General features: G+C 35.9%; 1 protein-coding gene and 1 pseudogene across 1 annotated transcript; one reads left to right on the top strand and one right to left on the bottom strand.

Moving 5' to 3' along the window:
• Window positions 1-666: 666 nt before the first annotated feature.
• LOC103716326 lies at window positions 667-11,469 on the bottom strand. Its single transcript, XM_039120167.1, has 8 exons — window positions 11,157-11,469; window positions 8,578-8,757; window positions 4,477-4,690; window positions 4,095-4,261; window positions 2,152-2,276; window positions 1,421-1,481; window positions 1,200-1,248; window positions 667-1,046 (listed from the first exon to the last, which is right to left on the bottom strand). Exons 2-8 carry the CDS (start codon window positions 8,743-8,745, stop codon window positions 964-966), a joined length of 867 nt encoding a protein of 288 aa, XP_038976095.1. The 5' UTR covers window positions 8,746-8,757; window positions 11,157-11,469; the 3' UTR covers window positions 667-963.
• A 1,753-nt stretch (window positions 11,470-13,222) lies between these two features.
• On the top strand, window positions 13,223-15,785 carry LOC103716348 (annotated as a pseudogene).
• The last annotated feature ends 7,567 nt before the right edge of the window (window positions 15,786-23,352 follow it).

Raw genomic sequence — 23,352 nt, 5'->3', positions numbered from 1 at the left:
TGCCTAAGGTGCATGAGAAGAAGCCAAATCTGTTTAAAACATCAACTTCGCGGCACTAGTTACTGTATGGTGCAAAAATAGTTTTGGTACAGATGCCTGTAGACATATCCCTCACACAAATTAAAACAAAATATATGCTTTCGACATGCGAGCAAAAATGGCTGTTTATGTCCTGCTGCCATGGAGGCCCGAGTTGTTCCCAGGATTTTAAATTTTTAACAAAATCTGAAATTGATGATTGATCAAACAACACAAGATACTTCTTTAGTAGACTCATGAATCAATTGCTTGGCTGATGCTCCCATTTTGCCACAATCTTTTATAGGCTCAAGCAAGAATTCCAGTTTCAAACACTAGCAGCTGATACAGCCAACCAACTGTTTTGGTTTCTTGATGCTGCTTACAAATCAAATACTAGCAGAAAGAGCATTACCCTCAAAAATTGACTCTTCATTCACATACTGACCATCCAGAGGAAGACAATTCCCATCTTCAGCCATCATAATGAACCAAATTTATGTAAGACACAGGAAGAGGTGTCAGGACGGACAACTTGTGGGGGAAGTATGGTGCCAATAAAGCAAATAAGATAAGCTCATCGTACTGTGGCCACCCCCAGGGGGAGGGGAGGGGGCTGCTCAAATTTTCCATCAAACAATACTCACAAGCCAAATATTTTGTCATGTATCTTCCTACTGGAGCTTGACATTGATCACATAATGGCTGTACACCAACTATTCTCTGACATAGAAATGTTTACTAACTTACAAATAATTCCACCGGATATTTTGAGGGCACTCAAGAAAATAAAGTTCCTAAGTGAGTTGGAATGTATCCATCAATGCAAATTACAAATAATGAATACCCTTTTGTTCCAAAAAAAGTCAAAGGCCGGACAAATTTTTATTCAGCATATGATTTTGTCGCTCTTGAAACATACTGTTCTCCCAAGGCACATAGGGTTCATTTGGTCGGCTTCTTTTGATTAGATGTTTGGTTTTCCAATGAGGTGAACGTGAAGTTGCCAGAGAATATTGCTTCTCCATCTGTCCGTGCAAAGATTGTGTTAGTGAGACCAAATTTTTTGAAGCGCGTTTTCTTTGCTGACGGAAATTTATCAGAACATTCTTTTTATATGAAAATGCTGCACAGAGGCTAGAGTCAAGATATGAAAATATCCAGCAAAATGAGTGATTTGCCTGTCAATGAAAGGCAGGTAGACTCCCTCCTTGTGTATCTAGCCATAGCCTAAAAGCACAAGAAAATTGAACCAAGTTTTTTTCAGCGAGTGGCAAATAATGACTAAAAGTAAACCCATGGTAGTCAAGAGTGGCATCAGACAAAAAAAGCAGGAACATGGCGCATCTATCTTGTAGATACCCGTGCAATAGTGAATAAAGAAGATAGACAAGGAACATGCCTGGACTGCAGTAGCAGCAGTATTATTTAATATCTCTGAGCCATCATCAGAAAAAATATTCCTGAAATAGCACCAATGTAAGATTTATCACAAATTGTTGAAAAAACAAAAAAATTGTTTGCTTTCACCAAAAAAATATGTTAAACTTTTGAAATAATGTCAATTTACAATGATTTACCTATCTCAACAAAAAAAAACTTTTGCATTAGATAATGATTATTACAAATATTTTTCAATAAAATCTGAAAAACAATTCAAATCTTTAATAAACAAATAATCTAGGCGCGTCTCCACATTGATATTATTATACATTTAAATATTTTATTAATATGATTCATTTTAATAAATATGAGTCCTGGTGCAATAGTAAAGTCACTTCATTGTACCTAGGTGTCACAGGTTTGAAACACGAAAACCACTTCTTCTGCATGCGGGGGCAAGACTGCGTTCATTAAACCCTCCCTAGACCCTGCAATGGTTGGAACCTTATGCACTGGACTGCCCTTTTTATGATTAATTTTAATAAATGATTGTAGAAAATCTTTTTATGAATTTATTTATTATTTTATTTCACCAAAGTTATACTACTTTTATCATTAAATTGTTCAAACTCTTTTCTTGCTTTATCCATTTAATATTATGTGTTACTGTGTGGGAACTGTTGACTTCCCAAACTTCCATAGATATTCCTGTTGCAAAATATCTAGATATGGTTGTAATAGATATCTCACCTCCATATCACGTTTGCAAGATCATCATGTTTAGCTTCAGGACTCATAGCAGCATCATATGCAACAATATTCCCATAGAATATCTTTTCTAGATCCTTCATCCACTTTGTCAACAGCAAGTTAACCTGCAATCCAGCAGTAATAATCCACAAATATGTTTCTAATTGTAAGATTGGGCAGTTATTAGAGCTATTAGGACCAGAAAATCATGAAATAACAAGAGAGAGAGATGCTGAATTAGTTTTTGAGGATCAGTGAGCATAACAAGATCCAATTTAGTTTAACTTCTTGACCTCTCATCTATTTCTTGGTTGCACAATCTTCAACTAATTTTAATTATGCACTTTCAGCACTCATTTATAAAATTTTATTAACCAACATTAACTTGCGCTTCCACATGGCTTTTATTTTGCAAATTTTGACCTGTTTACCATTTCAAAGCAGAAAAATTGTTCTTTTACTTAACTGGCCATCTGACTTTAAAACTATATGTAGCTAAGATTCCAGACTGCGATATTGCAGACTACATAATAATTATCTACACCAAATTCCACAGCAATACGAGTACAGATAACAAGTGCTTTTGTCAAAAAAGTACAAAGAACTCGCAAATGCAAGCAAAGATTGTCTTCCACTGTCAACAAATAACATTTCATAATCATCGAAAAACGTAAACTATGCAATCTTTTAAGGAAGGAAAGTCCTGATGCACAAGAGCATTCATTAATATAAAAGAAAGCATGAGCAAGATGAGCTTTGTTTGTTTTGCTTTATTTTATTTTCCACATCTGACATATCATAGACAAGGGCTAAGCTAAGTTGTTACAACACATGAAGTCGACAAAACTAAATCAGGTCGGACAGCTTTTATTAGCAGCAATACTACACAAGACATCCAAAAATAGTGTAACATAGCATGGGATGAAGCAATATTTCCTTGCTAGTAAAACATTACTCACTAACACATAAATATTAGTTCAGATGTCTACTCAATGAGCAATATCCAAGGTGCAACAGGAAACAAGGAGCACAGGGCTAATGTCAAAATATAGCACTGACCAATGTCCTTTATCTGTTTTATGGTACTTTTTCACAGAAAAAAATATACTCTTCATTATAATCATGCACATTCTGTTTACTCTACATGATAGCACAGGGCTAATGTCAAAATATACACAAAATAGTGTAACATAGCATGGGATGAAGCAATATTTCCTTGCTAGTAAAACATTACTCACTAACATATAAAAATTAGTCCAGATATCTACTCAATAAGCAATATCCAAGCGCAACAGGAAACAAGCAGCACAGGGCTAATGTCGAAATATAGCACTGACCAATGTCCTTTATCTGTTTTGTGGTACATTTTCACAGAAAAAAATATACTCTTCATTATAATTATGCACATTCTGTTTACCCTACATGATAGCACAGGGCTAATGTCAAAATATACACAAGACATCCAAAAATAGTGTAACATAGCATGGGATGAAGCAATATTTCCTTGCTAGTAAAACATTACTCACTAACATATAAAAATTAGTCCAGATGTCTACTCAATAAGCAATATCCAAGGTGCAACAGGAAACAAGCAGCACAGGGTTAATGTCAAAATATAGCACTGACCAATGTCCTTTATCTGTTTTATGGTACTTTTTCACAGAAAAAAATATACTCTTCATTATAATCATGCACATTCTGTTTACTCTACATGATAGCAGGCGCAAGAAGGATATCTATGAGTCGGTGGCATTGCAAGCAACATGACACTGCAAGATGAAGGATTCACGTACATGTACAGATTGGTCCACAACACATGATTTGTAGTCTATAAGCAACAAACTATGTCAAAACTCAAAAAAAATGAAAGGAAGTTAAACTGAACAGAAAACAAAAACTCTGTTACACTAAAAGACATCAGTTAAAAAGAAGTGATCACTAACCCCAGCCTTGGACACTCTCAACTCTAGATCATGATTGTAGATCTCATATAGGTATTGTCCGAATTGAACTCCTTCCTTACCCTCTTCTCTTAAGCGACGTAAGAAGAGCCACATATGAAGCACAAGCAAAGAAAATGTAGTTTTAAATGTTCTTTCCAAGTGAAATACTGCAAAAATATAAGTTTATAATTAATGTCTGGGAAAATCATAATCGTGCAATATGTACTGTTAACTCAGTAAAACTTAATAATAAGCGGTCAAAGTCAAACTAACATATATGTACATTGCACGAATGAGAGTCAATTAATGCAAAGATGAAAGATCAAATAAACGAAGGCAAATAAATGTTATATGCTAATTAGTGGTTACTAAGAAGGCACACCATCATAAATAGCAGGCCGATCGACCTGATATTTGATTCGTTGATATACCACATTTGCCCCTCTAATGGACTTGCTCTGCTTACTATAAAACAGCAATAGCTTGAGCATTATTCGTCGGATGCCCTCAAATTGTGGTTCTTCTACTCTCAGAGGCAAGTTCGGAGCCAAAGCCAGAGAACAGGGCTTTGACCAAAACAAAGCATTTAGTCCGACCTGTCAAAACATATGAAACTCCAGCTTCAGTGCATTCAAACACGGAGCCAAACATGATACGCTTTTCAAAAAAGAAAAGGAACATCTTTAATCCACAGTATATCAAAAGCATCGATAACATGAAATCAAAGGTTCAAAACTGCACAATTGAACTTGTTGACAGCCTGAGGAAGCAGTAAGGCTTCAGTCTAATATATAGCAGTTAACATTAGTTAATATAGAAGATCTGGTAACTTATAAAGCTTAGTTACGCTGATAACCTGTTAAAGTCCAAACAAATGAGTTTGTAACGAAGTTATTTAGCCACTAGTTCACATGTAGGACTAACTGAAGCAAAGAAAAACTAACAGAAGGGATACAACCAGCCAACACCATAATATTCCACTACATATGCAATTAATTAAATACAAGCAATAGATAAAGCTGATAGGCACAAATTTTGATGCGCCAAAAAGCTATGCTACAACACAGGAATGAATATGATTTACATGCACATTCATTACACAACAGAAAAATTGATAATAACAGTCTATTTGAAAGGATTAATACTAAATAACATGCTTGGAATGAAGATGGTACGATAGGGAAAACATGGGTCCAAATTCCTGCACCATGAATGAAAGAAGAATAACCAAAAATTTTAAGATAAATCCCTAAGTTGTTTTATAAAAGAAAATAAGTTGACCTTTTGGATCTGCATTGTTTTCATATAATCAGTCCTCTGTGATAATAGTTGTACTCATGTTGCAAAAGTATTCTTGCATAGCATCCTAGAATATCCACTCTTTTGCACATAATTCACATTGATGTATGAACTGGCAATATTGCATTCTACTGTGAGTGCAATTATCACAGAGTTAATCCTAACTGTAACTATCAAGCTTTAGACATGTAATTACTGGTTATTTAAATCCCATGGCGGTTTGACCATTATAGGTGTGTTACGAATACATACTCTTAAATAGACAAAAAAATTACAATTAGTTCTCAAAAATGCAAGGCCGTGAAATTAAGATATAATGTCATGATGCATCACTCACCACCTTGCAAGTCAAACATTAAAAAAGGGCATCTGAATGAACAAGGCTCCCGCTATTGCAAGGTTTAGAGAGGGTCATATGTATGCTACCTTATCCCCACGTATGGAGAGGTTATTTTCATATTTCAAACCTGTGACGCTCAAGTCACAATGGAACAACCTTACCATTATACCAAGGCCAACCCTCTTTTAGACCATCAAACATTAACAAATGAAAAGAAAAATAGAATTGTGGCCACATTAAAAAGCTCCTTAATATAGGCTTTAGGAAGAGTTATTACAAATATTAGTACAACATATCCACAGATTTAAATTTTATAAGTTATGTCAATGGTACTATAATTGTTGGAGATCTGTGTCCATCATTTCTATCTGAAGAAACTTTGCTATTGTTGGTATCAGTCAAAGGTCCGTGGTCCACTCTATTAATTTTGGGCCTCAACCTTGCCTCCATGAGGAAAACTGTTGCCACAAAAGAAGCACGACTTTGAGATAATATGTTGAAACTATGAAGCAAATACTTATTATATATAAGTGAAATTCTTTGTAATTTACTTAATGGTACTTTGTATATTGGTATGTTATTCACTTTTTCAATTCATTTCTTTGATGACTGGTTATGTTTATAAATTGTAAACCTTTTTCAATGCCTATTGAATTCAAGTCATTTTCTTCATTACTTTGTACTAGAATTCACAAATATATTGAACTTGGGCATTTCTTCATCATAAATTTGAAGTTAAGGGGTTATTTCAGAACATGTAACAATATTAAATTAGCTTTATATTTAGAAAAAGGGTTTTTTGCGTATATACCCTCTTAAATATTTGAATTTGCGTGAATACCCCCCAACATTGATATTTGCATGTATACCCTCATCAAACACGTGTTTTGTATGCATACCCTTCTTCTTTTTTTTTGCGTATGTATCTATGCCATGTAACGTTGTTAAGAAGTTAGCGGTTTAAAATAAAAATAACGAAAATACTCTTAATAGGTAAGCATGCAAAAAGAAACATTGATAAGGGTATACATACAAATAGCAATTTTGAAGGATATTCATACAATTTCACATATTTAGGAGGGCATACACGTAAAAAATTCTTAAATTTTTGCATAAATATCCTTCTAAATATTGAAGTTTGTATAAATACCCTCCAAATTGATATTTATGTGTATGCCCTCGCAAAAAATTATTTTTGTATGAATACCTTTGACATAGCGATTCAGCTGACATAATTAGCCAAAATTATATTTATTTAAATTAAAAATTAATTTAAATTATGAAATTATCTTTTTATTCCTGAAGCGGGTAACATGTTAACAAGTAAGCTAGAAATTAATATCTCTACCTCCTTTTACAAATTTTCTTATCTCTCTTTTACGTTTCCGTCCAAAATCAAAATCATTCTCTCGACCCCTTTCTCCACCATAGACAATCCTTCATAGTATCTTTTTTACATGAAAATGGCCAGGTCCTACCTTTAGCTTCATGAATTATTTAAAGAAAGGTGTTGTGACAGATTTTTTTAGTATATAAGATTTGCAATGTTTATCTTTTAGAGCTGTAAAATTTTCCGTGTGCAGGCTGGTGGCTAATTTAATATTACTGTGACAAGATATGCCCCATATACTAGATCTTGTTTTCTTCTAGAAAATTGAAGCTCCAATAAAAAATGGCTTAAGATACAAAATGTAAGGGGCGACCTTCTACCACATGGCCACAAAGGTTGTTAATAAATCTGAGAGGTTCTGAAGTCCTTCAATAAATTTTCTTGGGAATGATTGATGTTATTCTTCCACCCATGAGTATAGCAGTAGCAAGAAAGCTTGATCATTATAATCTATCGTATGCCTTTAAGAGATTCTAATCTTTTTTTATATTCTAATACATGCCCTTATATATGCATCTATAACAATAAATATTACAAGACATATTTCGATGAAATAAGATATAGTGGTTGTTATGAATGAAGAAGAATAAAATGGAATAATTTCATGATCAGTGAAAGAACTTTCTTAACTCCTTTTATTATCTAATTGTCAAATCAATCTTTTTCTTGAGCAATATTTCTACAAAAAATATTGAGCAGGTACTAGACAAATCTAAGTGTTAAAACAAGTTGAAACAGAAAAAAATAAAGTTAGAATTTTTTGCATGTAAACTCTTCCAAATATGTGAAATTGCATGAATACCTTTACAAAATTGTTATTTGCATGTATACCCTTATAAATATTTTTATCCATTAAGGATATTTCAGTTATTTTTAATTTCAAACTGCTAATCTCTTGACAATGTTAGATGGTGTGGGCACATATGCAAGAACATGCAAAACAAATATTTTATAAGGGTATATATGCAAATATCAATTTTAAAGGGGCATTCATGCAAATATCAATATTTAGGAGGATATTAAAAAAAAAACCTTATGTTGTTCTTGTGAATAATAATAACAAGTCCTTTTATATAAATTTTTAAGTCTTATAAAGTACTGCAACAAGAGCCTTACCAAATCCCTTAGTCGATCAATGGTTACTTTTACCATCCATGAGTAACTATCCACTCTTTTCAACACAAAAAGAAGAAAAAAGAAAAATGACCCAAATTGCCACTATTTAGCCTAACCCAAATAACCCAAATTTAATAATAAACACCAAAATAAAGCAAGGGCAATGTATCATAAAGATACACTTGCATAGTCATTGCTCACACAATACATAAAGATATCATAGAGGGAAAAAGGGCAAAGCACCACAAGCCAATAAAATGGATGAATAAAGGAGGAAATGAAAGCAAGGAACCCATGCCAATTTACCGCACAGCAAGAACCATAGTTTTTGCTCATACCTTTGGGCTGCTTGGAACGCGCTTGGGGGGCGAAGTAGGCGGACTCGAGGGAGCGGTAGCGGCAGCAACCTTGGCATAGCTCCGGTCGACAAGGCGAGCTCCCAATCTATTCTGCTGCGATGCGAGGGCGGAGAGATGGGAAGCCGCCCTTCTCCATATCGGTAACATCCTCTGAAAACCCTTTTAAGAAGAGGAAAAGAAAATTTAGAAGAGTTTCAGAATTCCAAATCAAGATAAGAAAAGTGGAGATCATATTAACTCGACCGGTACTAGTGGGAGGAGAAGAGAATGAAAGGTGCGGAGCTGGTACACATCTACTAGTTTTCCCAACTCCGACTCGAAGGGCCCGAATTGAAGTACTTTGGGTTTGGGTTAGCTGATAGGATCGGGTACAGGCATCATCCGACAACTCGAATCTTAACAAAATCTGCTCAAATCCGAGTAGGTGCAAAAATCCATCTAATCACAAGTATTCTTTGGCCCCATTTGGGAAAGCTGTCGGCAGTAGAGCTTTTGAAAGTAAAGCTTTTGAAAGTAGAGCTTTTATAAAAAGCTATTTGTTGTTTGGTAACTACATTTCTAAAGTGTTGTAGAACTTTAACATGTGTTTGGTAAACAAACTGAGAAAATATTTTTGGCATAACAAAATGACCATGAACAACATTATATAGTATTATACAATAGAGCATAATAAAACCTCTCCAATACCCCCAAAACACGAACAAAGCCACAACTAATAAAAGTTACTGAAGATTCCTTAGAAGTAACTTGCAATGAGTGACAGTGATTTCAGTCACAAAAAAAAATCTCTTGCCATATAACAACCATCCAAAAGAAAAATAAATTTGCAGTTTAATTTCAAGCATAATTAACTCAGCTACACCTTTCATGTTTCTATTTAAGCATTGGCAAGATATATAGGATGGAACAGTTTCATGTGTGCATGACTATTGTTTCGAAAGTCAATCAAAAGAGAGTCAACTGAGAGACGAGTGCTTCCAGATGCATCATGCATGCTGACTGCCTGGAATGAACCAGTGGGATGAGAATCGCTGCACATCTCAAAGGAGTGAAGAAGTACTCTCAGTACAGCATATATTACTGTTGGAACCAATGGACATCACAGCGGGTGCCTGAAGAAACAAGGTCTTAACTTTGATGGCAAAATTGACAATGCAGCAAGGCTAGCAAAATGTGTGACAATGGCAACCAGAGTTCTGCATTCTACTTTAATTTCATTCTACTTTCATGAGAGCATGCATTTCAGTTTTAGTGATAAAGACTTCTCAGAAGTCAGAACCTTCAGGCTTGAAAGATAACTTTAATATATGGTGCAAGTCACTCAGTCAGCTCTCACATGCTTTAATACTTGTAGATATAAAGTCCATGTGAGAATTGTATACAAATAGTTAAAAAATGATGCATTGGCATATGATTGAACATATATAGACAGTAGTTTGATGGTATTTTCAAAGAAGGATGCCCAAAAATGAAAGCAACTATAAATTCTATTCTCAGAACCATTAATTCTTTCAAAAGGTTGGCAATTTGAAGTATATGTGCGGCTGTTTCCAAAATTAACACAGAGTTAAGTTTCTATTTTCTGCAATACAAAAATGCAATATAATCATTTCAATGGGACAACCAAGAGATGAAAAATATAAATACTGTTTAATGAAGAAGAAAGTAGAATAACATCAAGACTACGATGAATAGTGCTGGTACCACACCAATGAAACCACAAGCAACCATTGAATTAGTTACATTGAAATCCATTCATTCACCGCAACACAAGAGTGGACAATGTTATGTTCATTGGATCATTTATCACTATTGCCCTTATGACCATGACTTCCAATGGGAACCCAATGGGGAAAAAAAGGGCAACAAATACATACATTGAAGGAATAAAAGATCGCAAGCAATGATATGGATTCCCAGAGTACATCGAAGCCAAATGTAATACATCTATTGAAAATATGCTACCGCACATTGCTGCATGGGTGATTTGTCTTCTTATCTAGGTTCTTGTATAATGCTCTCTTGACAGCATGGTCATTCTATTAACTCTTGTCTCAAATAGGGAGCTATAGGACTCCATCCATGACAGCTTTTCTTCTTTCAATTGCCCTGCTTTCTAGAATTCAAATTGTTCAAAGTGAAAGAAAGAAAAGGCGACTCCTCCTGAGCTTCACAATAACATTTAAAACTGCTAATTCAGTTCATTGTATGATCCGCTGATTCACAAAAAAAAAAATAAAAAAATCACACTCGACAGCAAAATATAAAAAAGAGATTTATTAATGTTTTCGACACTAAGGGAAATATGGCTGCCTTCAAAACAAAACAAAACAAAACAAAAAAAAAAAATCCAGGCTGCAACTCTAAATCAATAATAATCACACAGAATAACATAAACCCAATCCAAATACTTACTCTCTAAACTCGGAGAGTTCGTAAATACAGGAAAACCCTAACTTTCCCACGGATTCCCCAATTACACCCTCATAAGTCATATCCAAACTCCAGGAGTAAGAAACTAAATTAAAAGAAAACGCATGAAGAGCTTTCAAACTTACGGGCGAGGCCGTGGACAATCCGGTTATGCGCCAGAATATGTTGACAGGCCCAAATGAAACAGATCCCGATTGCTTCCTCGATTCCTTAAACCTCAGATGTAGGGTTCCAAGCGCCGGAAACCGGATTCCGGATTGCCCAAGGAATGCCCTAAAACTCCAGGAATGAACCAAGAAACCTAAACAAAATCCTAGAATTCCTCCTCCAGTGCCTCCAATCTCCCCGCTCCCAGAGATCAATGATCGAAGGCTTCCATCAAGAGGGTTTGGAAAAGAGGGGGATGAAAAGAGAAGCCGGGGGGGGGGGAGGAATATTTTGGTAAAAAAAATTAGCTCTCAGTCGGGCTTAAAAATATTTTTTCGGAAAAACTCCAAAACAGATTTTTTTTCTTTTTACTAAATATTTTTATTTCTTCTAAAAATACTAAGCTTTTCCAAATGGAACCTTAATACCCGGGGCAGGCTGGGTAGGCCAGCTTGCCCGTCATCCGCTCAAATCCAGACCGGCAGCTCAGGATGCCGGTCTAATAGAGTCGGTCAATTTTTTGGTTCAGTCGAACAACGTGTGAAAATGGTCAAGTCGGTTCATAATTGAAGTTCGTTTTTAGGGTACATAAACTATTGGATTGACCCGAATCCTGCAAGACCCATGGAGCCTAGGCTGAAATATCCTATAGATGGGCCCCTCCCCCTCCTCCTCCTCCTCCAGCCAAACCCCTCTTCCACTTTTGATTGGCCCCTTTTCGTCGAGTCCATCGCTGCCCGCCGCCCCATTTCTAACAGAGCAGGTGATTGCCGGTCTCTGAGGCTCCAACCGCTGTGCCACTCGACCAATCATAACATGCTCCACCTCTACCTTGAGGCCATAGCAGGGGAGCACCTCGAGCTCTCCATTGCTATCGAAGTTGACCCCGAACCAATCTAGTCATCTGCGGAAATCTATTATGGTAGGCATACGTCTCATTAAGTTGTAGGGAGAACCACGGGTATCGGACCCTCCAAGTAGAAAAAATCTAAAATTATTATTTTCTCACAAAAACACTCTCAATTATATTATATTATATTAATATTTGATAATTATATTATATAATTAATATTGGCTATATTAATACATATTATATTAATATAATATAAATATTTAATATATTGATTAATAATATTTAATAATATTATTATATTAATATATTTATTAATAAAAATATTAAATATTAATATATAATTAACAAATAATATGATAACATTTATTTTTTTATAATTATTTTTAAAATAAATAATTAAGGGGTGTTAGGAGGCCAATCGGATGGCGGGACCCATTTCTAGAGAGCCAGTGAGAAGAATCTGTTTACTCCGGGCCCAAACCCGATGGGCTCTGGCCGATCCAGCAAAGAAAAAGATTGAAGTCCACGGAAGGGCATCAAGGGATGGCTGGCGATGGAGGTGGGTTTGGGTTTTCGGGATCACAAAGGAACAGAGAAAGAGCGGGAGACCTGGTGGTGATGGTGGTGTTGAGGGTTGGAATGGGCTTAGATGGGAGAGGGATTATAATTGTCATTGACTGTGAGAAACAGAGGGAAGATAGACTGGAAACTTTCATCTGACACAAAAGGAAAGACATTTTTTGTGTTCAATGCTGGAATTATTCGTTACATACTATTTGCTGATGGACCAGAAATTTTCTTCCGAGACAAAAGGAAAGACAGCTCTTTTGTGTTCAAAGCTAGAACTAGTTGTTATGTAATCTTGAAAATTTCAAACAGCAGAAATTGTGCCAATCATATATTTTAATATTAATCAAGCTATAGAAAAATTTTCATAGTTCAGTTTGCTTGTGATCCTTTATTATACATTACTGGTAATTTTTCCTAACTCACGGCAGAATTTCTCATTTTTAGTTTGCTATTTTTCAAAATTGCCTTTTGGATTGTACACTCTTGAAAATCACTACCACGTCACATTACCATGTTACCTTTAGATCAACATTTCCAGATTTGTGATTGTATGTATATTTGTGTATTTATCAGTTTAAATAATCTTCATGCTGGTCGGCATCTGTTGCTTGTGAATTGCTTCATACTAATTGATTTCTACTGTTAATATGCTTTGATGAAGGAAACAGCAAAGAATCTTGTAAGGATGAAGATTGCTCTAATAATTTGAAGGGAGAGGAAGATGAGGAGTGGCTACAAATACACAGAATGCATCAAAGGTATCTTCTCACATTCGCATGGGAGCTATTGTAAAATTCCTCTAGCCTCTTCAATACAATATATTCGGCTGAGTTCATAGGATACAATTCCAGAAGAAATATTATTTCTTCCCAATACTATAAAACTGATGAAGAGCAACAAATGCACTATATAATCCAATTGGAATCTGGTTTGGCAAGTATACGCTATAAATATACTATTCAACAAGAAAAATAATATAACAAAGCTTTTATGGCAGAGTTCTCATGCCGGTGATAGTCTCCATTTTCAGCTGTTTATTTTGTAAATTATTTTCACAAAGCAAGCTGGAAAGTTTATCATGTTTCATATTACTTGCAGAATACCACAATTCAGGAATAACTCGGTAGACAAATGGCAGAGGAAGACACAGGTGACAACTACTGGTGCAGCTGCTTTTAAAGGCAAATTGCATGCCTTAAATCAGGTATTCTTAAAACTATTTGATGGACAGTCTGTATTTATCACAAAATTTCTAGCTTCGACCGTTTTCATGTTCCTTTCTACCTCCCTTCTACGAGTGCAGAACATTAGTGAGCAATTAAGAGAGTGATTAAGAGAATGCAATTAAGGAGGTCTTCTGTTGGCATGTTTGGAAAAGTAAGTTTCTCTTAATATCTAAAACAATACATAACATTTTATTTTCTCTATTTCTCCAGTTCCTGACATGGACTGCTTCCAATATGTATGCGTCACTGCAGGTTCCTGAGGAGCTTGAAAGTAGAAAAGAAGAGGTCTCAGCTGATCCTAAATCTCGATCTGTGCATTTATTTTAGTTATCGTTCTGTTTTCTATGAGGCTTAGGAGTTTCCAGTGGCTGATTTACGAAACATGAACTGTGAAGAATAAAATGGACACTTACTGTAGCACCAAAACAATTAAAATAGATATGCATTCAACATCAATGGGACTCCTGTTGGCCCTACTCAATCCTGTTTCATGAACTTTTTGTCATTAGTTATACCAGGCCTCTGTTCTACTTTGAAGTCACCAAAGTATTTGAATGGACTCGAGATGCATCTACCAAAGTATTTGAATGGACTCGAGATGCATCTAAGCTCAGATTGCACTTAGAAGGGCATCTGGGAACTTGATGATTTTTTCAGTTCCTGTATCAGCATTAGCAATACTACCAAATATTTCATTGTAGTACCTGTACATGGATTAACACTAAAATATCTTTATTCCTTGCTTTATAAAGTGTGCGCATGTTTCAAAAATTCACAGGCTTGTTCTGATGCATTCTTATTTTATATATGTTGATCCAATGTCCAGGATGGGAATGTTGATGGAGATCCTGAACTTCTCGATGACTCTGAATTTTACCAGCAACTCCTGAAGGAATTCTAGTCATGCAATCTTGCATCATCTGGTCAGTGCCTGTGAGGCCTTTCATTCTGCACATTCTTTCCCTGCAAAAGGTAAATTTTAATAGCAGCTCACGAAATTATGCATGAAAAGAAAAACCTTAAATATTTAAAGTTTGGATTGTAGGCTATCATATCATGTTTATTCAATTGCATCCTTGGGTGTCGTTATTTGCAGAGACAGCATTTTATGCTTTGAAAAGATTGCAGCCTAAGAAACTCAAGGTAGTTGACCGTCGTGCTTCTAAGAGCCGCAAGATAAGGTGATCATTTGTAACAACCCAGGACCTTACCCAAAATGGCTAGCCGGAAGATATTATTTGGGTTTCTTGATCCTATATAAGTACCGAAGATCTACCTAGCAAATAATCGATGTAGGACTAAACACACGCCCGCACGGATCCTCACATACTCCCCCCGTTCAAGCCCTGACGTCCTCGTCAGGCTAAGGGTTCAAATTTATTCAAATCTAATCACAAACACCACGATTGGCCCATGGTCAGCTCCGATGGATCCGTGCTGCAGTGTCCCCTAGTCCACATAGGTTATGGGCTTGGTCCACTCTGATACCATTTGTAACAACTCAGAACCTCATCCAAAATGACTAGCCAGAAGGTATTATTTAGGTTCCTTGATCCTGTATAAATACTCAAGATCTACCCAGCGAATAACCGATGTAGAACTAAACACACGTCCGCACGGATCCTCACATCATCACTATCATCATTCTTTTACTTAGAGACTTCCATTAAAGTTCTTAGACTGATTGCTACTCATTGAAATCTATGTTCAGGTACAATGTTCATGAAAAGATTGTTAATTTCATGGCTCCAGTGCCGGCGGTTCTTCCTCCTATGGCCCCAAAATTATTTGATAACTTATTTGGCATGGGAAATCAGAAGTCAGCCACTGTAGTTTAATCTAGCTGTGGGAATGCCATGAGATGCAGCAATCATTAAAATTACAATACTTGTACCTCTCTCTAGGAAGTGTGATGCTGCAATTTGTAAAATATAGATCTGTAATAAATTTAATTATTTTTAGGATGCTGTCATTGCCAACTAGTTTTGCTTCTGTGCTATGATCTGTGTTTGAACCAATCTCTCATGCAGACATTCAAATACGTCAGACAACATATCCAACTCATACATTGATGCGGTGACTGATATTTTGATAAGAAGCGCAATTAACTGTCGATATAGATATCAAAAAACCAACAAAAAACTAATGGATTTAGATTCCAATTTTAGTCTTTGGCCATAAAAATTTAATAATAAGTCAATAAAAAAACAAAGGTTAAAAATTTCATGCTGATACGTACCTAGTGATAGCTTAGCTTACATGAGTAGGGATAATGATGATATTTCATATATAATGTAAATAAACTCTGCAATTTTCTCTGCTTCACTTTCAACTTCTAAATTATCTAGATGCTAAGATAACAAAACCGGGCCTTGATTATGGCATTCTTTTTTAAAGTGTGAGTAGAATTCATCCTTAGTGTTTCGGCCTTTCCATTGGCTCGAATCTCTTCCACGTCATCTTTTTCTGGATCTTTTCTTACAAATAAAGGGAGAGAAACTCTTAAATTGTTCCATGAACTGTTGGATTGCTTGAGAATATAGGCCAGGATGAAAACCGTATCCTTAAATACCGTGAGCTTTGTTAACGGGGAATTCAAATACTATCTTAGAGCTGATGTGAAACGGTGGCGTTGCTTCCCGATCCGTGCGAGCCCCCAAATTAGCTCGTCTGTTTTGGACTTCCTGGTTTTAAGAGTCAATGGCATGCTAATAAGATGCGTTGAAAACGTAGTCGCCTAGCTAATAGTAATGCCACTGAAACAAAAGATCTATTACTTTCCTTCTGCAATCCGCCTTAGCTATTTATTGTATATCAGCAACAGCATTGAACATATATAGCGCTAGCTCCATGGATGAGAGAGAGAGAGAGAGAGAGAGAGAGAGAGATTCCTGTTCATGAAGAGATGCCAGTATGCTATAAAGAGGTTCATGTCTACCATGTCCCAGGAGGTGTCTCAAAAAAAAAAAAACAAAAAAAAAACTGAAAGTTGAAAACTTTGAATCCCTATTATGAGGAAATATCAGAAAAAATAAAGAACGAATTTAACATAATTTCCTTCTCTTAATGAATTGGCGATGGGACTTCCCATCTAAAAACAAAAAAAAAGGAAACAAATTTAACGTAGTCCGTAATACTCATCTACCCAGATGAGCCATCAAGGAAAGAAGGCAAAGGCAAAAAGTACAGCTGAGAATGGTCATCCCAAAGGTCCCGGCAACTAGTTCTGTAGCCTCCAAGGTCTCGGAAAGCATTGCACTTCTCTTGAGACTAGAATCATACTGTTTTTGATAATACCAGCCCTCGCCACCATTGCACCACCTTTGCAATCTCTCCTGCGTTCTCAACTTCACCATTCTCTCTCTGAGCGCACCCATGTTCGCATCAACGATGCTTATTGACGAATTCCCTACCAGATCCAACCCCCACCCCCCCCCCCCCCCCAGAAAAAAACATTCATCAAGTTAGAAGAATGAAGGGAAAATAGTGCTTGAACTGCTTATCCCACCATTTAATGGTCAGTTCAACTTTTAGGTGATGACACGATCGACTTACCTCCATCTGCTGAGCCGTGAGCTCTTGTTTGCAGCGCTAGACAGACCTTGCTTCTAGGAGTCAGTCTTCCAAGGCCATAGAAGGAAGGTAGAGAGGCTGCAGCCATGGCTTTTCCTGAACTACTATTTCAATGATACCAACTAGGATTCATTTCTCATACATATACACGGTTTCCAAGTGTGACCAAGCTAGATCACGGCACCACTCCATCATTAAATAATGTTTCATGGTTTCCAGCTAATCAATTAGCTGTGGTGTGATAAATATATTTCTTTTGATATAAAATAATAGCTTAGGTATCGGTTTCGGTCAATAGGTCATGCGTTGAATCCAGTTGGCCGTAAATTAAACCATACTAAATTCACTGTCTGGCTGTTGTTTCCGCCACCATGGAGGGACCAAGTCAACTCCCAGATCGATCTGTTCGAGGGATCACTCTGGGTTTGCGGTCACAGCTGTTGCATTTGATGAAGAATACGAGATTATTCAATAAGTTCACTTTCCCCTGCGATTTATGAACAACGGCCCTCTCATAAGGGACGGCCGGACCGCGTATTGATTGTCTTCTCTGTTGCACTCCATTCTCATGACTCATTCAAGAGGAGTCGAATCTGGTTAAAATGGAGGCAAGACCAAATGGAAGCAAACAAAAGTTGGTATGAATACAATGTGGAATGATATGAGGCTGTCAGCCCTCGGCAGCGCTCTTTGTTTGTTAAACATGTACTCCTGCTACTTCTCTATGTTCCACCAGCTTAAACAAATCAAGATAAACTTTGGATTCATGCAAACAATCTACGTCGTTTGATGATGAGATCGATTTATCGCAATGTGTGTCTGCTGAGGGATCAGCTCCAGATTAGTTTAAGAGGCTTCCTTAGCAGAGCAAATGAATGCACTTCCAGTCGAAGGTTCTGAACTAAACAAAAGCTTTCGAGAACAAAGACCATGCGAAAATGTGTGATCTTATTGGTTGCGCAAAGTTTTCTGCATCCAAGCGAGAGGTCCGCATAGGAGTTAATAACCGGAGGTGTACACGAGGACAAAAATAGTATGAAAAGAAGAATGGTCAAAATTCTAAGCATTTTTTGAATAGAAATCATAAGCTTGGTAGTCTTATCTATTCTATGATACTAAGATCTTTGGACACAATACGGGGGACTCGAGGCGGTGGGATGATTCTAAGAAAGTCTAAATTTTTTAGATTGACGCACGTACATGCATGCATATATATATATATATATCAGATTTTTATCCAATGAATATTATATATATATATATATATATAATATTCATGGGATAAGGGCCTGCTATTTATAGTCAAGTTGACCATTCAGAGATTATGATATCAGATATTTCATTTACACTTGTAATTTAGTATAATTTAGTTGCCTCGCTCTTGGGACAAGGCATTAAAATAGGCTGCTTATGTCCATAGATATCCCTCCAGGTTTCAAGTGCAAAAAACTGATCAAAAAAATCCTCTAGGATCCGTTAAATCCGAAAAACACGAGTATTCTTCTTGAATATGTGGCGGTGAGACCAATTTGGATCCACTATATTGTGTCAACTTAACAAAATTGGTGCTCCAATGGCGTGACTTTGGTTCGGGAATATCGAGGAGACTATAGGCCCATAGTATATAAATTGATACTTATGCCAACCAATGGAAGATGATATGCAAATTTTTGCGGCCTAAAAGGCCACACATAATTTTCACTTACTATTATATTTTAGAATTTTTTTTTGCATACATACCCTCTTACAAAAAACTGATAAAAAAATCCTCCAGGATCCCTTAAATCCAAAAACCATGAGTATTCTTCCTGAATATATGGCGATGAGACCAATTTGGATCTACTATATTGTGCCAACTTAACAAATTGATGCTCCAATGGCATGACTGTGGTTTGGGAACATCGAGGAGACTATAGGCCCCATAGTATATAAATTGATACTTATGCCAACCAATAGAAAATGATATCAAATCAGACCAAATACAAATTTTCACTGCTTAAAAGACCACACATAATTTTCGTTTACTATTATATTTTAGAATTTTTTTTGCATACATACCCATCTAAATATTGAAATTAATATGAATATTCTTCCAAAATTGATATTTGTATGTGTACTTTTATTAAATATTTGTTTTGTATATATATCTTTTCCTTTGTTTTTTTTTCTCTGCATGTGTACCAACACTATTCAAGGCCATTAAGATAAATTATATTCTAATAAATTATATAAAATTACTATATATATCTAAAATATTAGCTATTAGTTTTTTAAAATAACTGAAATATTCTTAACAGTTAAACATAAAAAAAATATTTATTAGAATATATATATATAGAAATTTTGCAGAAAATTTATATAATTTTGTATATTTAAAAAATATACATGAATATTTTAATACTGAAACCAGTAATTCTTGTTACACCAATCCAGTACTGCTTCCTGAAGGATAGGATGCTTTTCACTAAATATATAGGAACCGGAGAAGTTTGGATATGGACATTTGAACCTAATAAAAGTAAGCGCCGATGGCATGCATACCATATAGTAAAGCAAATTCTCCCCCCTTTTGGAAAGGAAAAGAACGACGCGAAATGAGAAGACTGTGAGAGATCAATGAATTGACTCAAGCTGCAAGTAGTAAGAAAAAAAGAAATCAGAAAAGATTCGATCAATCTGGAATGACGTGGAGTTTTGAGTTCCGAGCCTGGCCAGCAGCGTCAAGTAATAATATGTCCAGAACATGAGAAAACTAGCTTTGAGTTCCAAGACGGGCAGCAGCGTCGAGTAATAATATGCCAGCAATCAAATGCCTCCAGGGCATTGCGAGAAAACTACTTATCAGAGGAACTCAAAGAATCACAGAGGCAGTAGCAAGACCTAACAAGTGCTTTTGAAAATAGGATTTTTAGATTTAAAAATTTTTAAATATTTTTTTTATAAAAAAGCTATTTGATGTTCGATAACTACATTTTTAAAATTTATAAAATTTTGATATATATATTTGATAAACAAACTGATAAAAAATATTTTTGATATAATAAAATAACCATTAAAAATATTACATAATATTATACAACAGAATATAATAAAATATAATATATATTAATACATAAATATATAATATAATATAATATTATTGTAATATAATATAATATTATTATAATATAGTAATATAATATTGTATACTATAGCATAATAGTTTTATATAATATTTGTTGAGGTTGGGCTTCGGCCCGCGCGTCCAACTCTACGGGGGGATTTTCCGCCCTCCGACCTCACCATTGATGAGGTCAAGTGAGGTCGGGCTCCAGCCCATGCGTCCAGCGCTGCAGAGGGATCTTCCGCCTTCCGATCTTACCATTGATGAGGTCAAGGGAGATTGGCCTCCGGCCCGGAGGCGACTGCTTCTCCTCGTAGCTATTGTCTGCTTTGAATGGGGTTTTATAGTCTCTTCCCAACGCACGATTTTGCCCCTCAAAAGGCACCTCTGAAGAGAAAGGGGTTGCCCTCCTCCATTTAAGGAATAGACCGCTCCGCTATCTAGTCAATGTGGGACTAAGTCCGAGACCGTTTATTCCCGCAACAATATTAAATTATTTAACATGACATATCAATGTATTATGATATAATGTAATATAATATTATATTTATAGTATTGAGAATCTTAATGTTATTTTGATGTTTAAGTATATATACATTCAAGAAAGAAAGAAGCGATACATACTCGATACATCCAGGATACACTTTTTTACTACGTTTAAAAAAGACTCTCAAGAACTCATCATAGGATAAATTTTTTAGAAGAACTTGGGTAAAAACCTAATTTTCAGTTTGACAAAACTAAGAGTGAAGTTTTCTTGACAAGGGGCAATTCTATCTTTTTACTAGTCAAAGAAATGAAACTTATATGTGCCATTTATCCTAGGTTCATTGGAATATCTTTTTATTGATTTAGTTAGCTAAACTAACCTTAAGATGCAAAAAAATCAAGGTTAGAGTCGACCCTAGCAAGTTTGGAGTCGACTCTGATACAATTGGCACGTTTTGGCATGCTATGGCATCCTATTGAACACTTAGCACAAAGTTAGAGTCAACCCCAGAAGAATTGGAGTCGACCCTGGCACTTCTGGCACACTTGGCACAAGGTTTAGGTCAACCCCAAAAATCAGCGTTGAAGATTGAGTCGACCCCAACAAGTTTCATAAGAAAGCAGTTCTCTGGATTTAGTGTCAGAGCTGACCCCAAGATAGTTGGAGTCGACCCCAGGCAAGGTCGAGTCGACCCCAATTAAGCTCGAGTCGACCTCAACTTGAAACATCAGAAAAAACAAGTCTCTAGATTTTCTGAGAGGGCCGACCCCAGCCAAGCTCGAGTCGACCCTAAGAACAGTTAAGGCGATCCCAGCCTGAAAGGTCAGAAAAACAACTCTCTGAACTTCCTAAGAGAGCCGACCTCAGCCAAGCTCGAGTCGACCTCAAGAAGAGTTGAGCCGACTGTAGCCTGAAATGTCAGAAAAACAACTCTCTGGACTTCTTGAGAGGGTCGACCCCAGCCAAGTTCGGGTCGACCCCAGAAAAACATGAGTCGACCCCAGCCTATGGAACAGTAACTCGAGCCAACCTCAGATTTGCTTGGATCGACCCCAGCAGGATTGATAGCATGACGACTGGTTCTGCAGATGTACTTTTTGGTGCTCCAACGGCTAGAAACGACTAGTTTCTCCATTCCAACAGCTAACAAGTGACTAATAGGGGTTGAAGAAGTATTTAAGGGACACTATTCATCAGGAAAATGGATCTTTTGCAAAAATCAATAGTGCATTCAAGAGAAAAGAAAGTTCAAGTGTTTTTTATCAATTTGCTTCATTCAAATTCTGAAAGAAGGTAGTTGAGAAGTCTTCAAGTGTCTTCAAGAGCTCTACCAACCCTTTGAGGAGTGAAGCAACATTGGCAAAAAAGAGAAAAGCAATCTACAAAACGATAACTATTCTCTTACCTCTTCTTTAAGTGCATAATTGTATTACTTACTCATTTAAGAGCTTTAAATTTCTTCTCTATTTCTCTTTGTAAGGTTTATTGGTGAGCCCATAAAACTAACGGTGTAGGTTGCTGGTGAGCCTGTAAAACCAACGGTTAGGTTTAATTGGTGATCCCGTAAAACCAATTATAGGATTTTTGGATTGTGAGCTCGGTAAAACAATCTAACTGTAATCTGAAAGATTATAGTGAATTTCCAAGGGGACGCTTGGGGAGTGGACGTAGGTGCTTTGGAGTGCACCGGACAACTATAGCTCTTTTGTGTTTGCATTGTGTTTATTTTGCTTCCACTGCACTTATATACTTAAACACAAGTCAAAACAATTCACCCATCTATCAACTTGATTAAGGTCATAAAAAATTTAGAAAACCCAATTTGCCCCCCCCCCCCCCGGGTTGTTATCTTGGGCAACAAGTATAATACAATAATAAAGATATAAAATATTATAATTATTAGCATAAATTAATTTTTCATAATATACCATAATATTAAATTATTTAATATAACATATTAATGTATTATGATATAATGTAATATAATATTATATTTATAGTATAATACAATAATAAAGGTATAAAATATTATAATTATTAGTGTAAATTTATTTTTCACCCTTCTGTGGATTTTCAGAATTATAAAGGAACATTTTGTGTAATTGTTATATTTTATCATGGATATTTTGGTAAAAAAACAGCTTTCCGATGGGGCTAAAAGTGCTTTTTCGAAAAGCTTTAAAATGGAGCTTCTTCCAAAAAGTTGTTTTTAGCTTTCTGAGAAAGCTAAAACAACTTCTCAAAATTTTTATCAAACACCTCTATTTCATCTAAAAGTATTTTTGGAGTACCAAAAAGTACTTTTTGGTCCTCCAAAAACTTTTCTAAATAGGCCTAAAGTCTCTCTAGCTTGAGAATG

Source organism: Phoenix dactylifera, chromosome 2, assembly GCF_009389715.1.
Source record: "Phoenix dactylifera cultivar Barhee BC4 chromosome 2, palm_55x_up_171113_PBpolish2nd_filt_p, whole genome shotgun sequence".
NCBI lineage: Eukaryota > Viridiplantae > Streptophyta > Magnoliopsida > Arecales > Arecaceae > Phoenix > Phoenix dactylifera.
Note: the sequence above shows the minus strand (reverse complement) of the source record. Positions and strands in the feature narration are given on the sequence as shown.

Excerpts from the sequence above, each read along its gene's own strand:
- LOC103716326 (XM_039120167.1), bottom strand. The coding sequence starts at position 8,745 with ATGTTACCGATATGGAGAAGGGCGGCTTCCCATCTCTCCGCCCTCGCA. Across the intron at positions 4,262-4,476 it reads TCGGCCTGCTATTTATGATG|TATTTCACTTGGAAAGAACA; the intron begins GTGTGCCTTCTT and ends ATATTTTTGCAG. Across the intron at positions 1,249-1,420 it reads CTGCTGCTACTGCAGTCCAG|GCTATGGCTAGATACACAAG; the intron begins GCATGTTCCTTG and ends TTGTGCTTTTAG.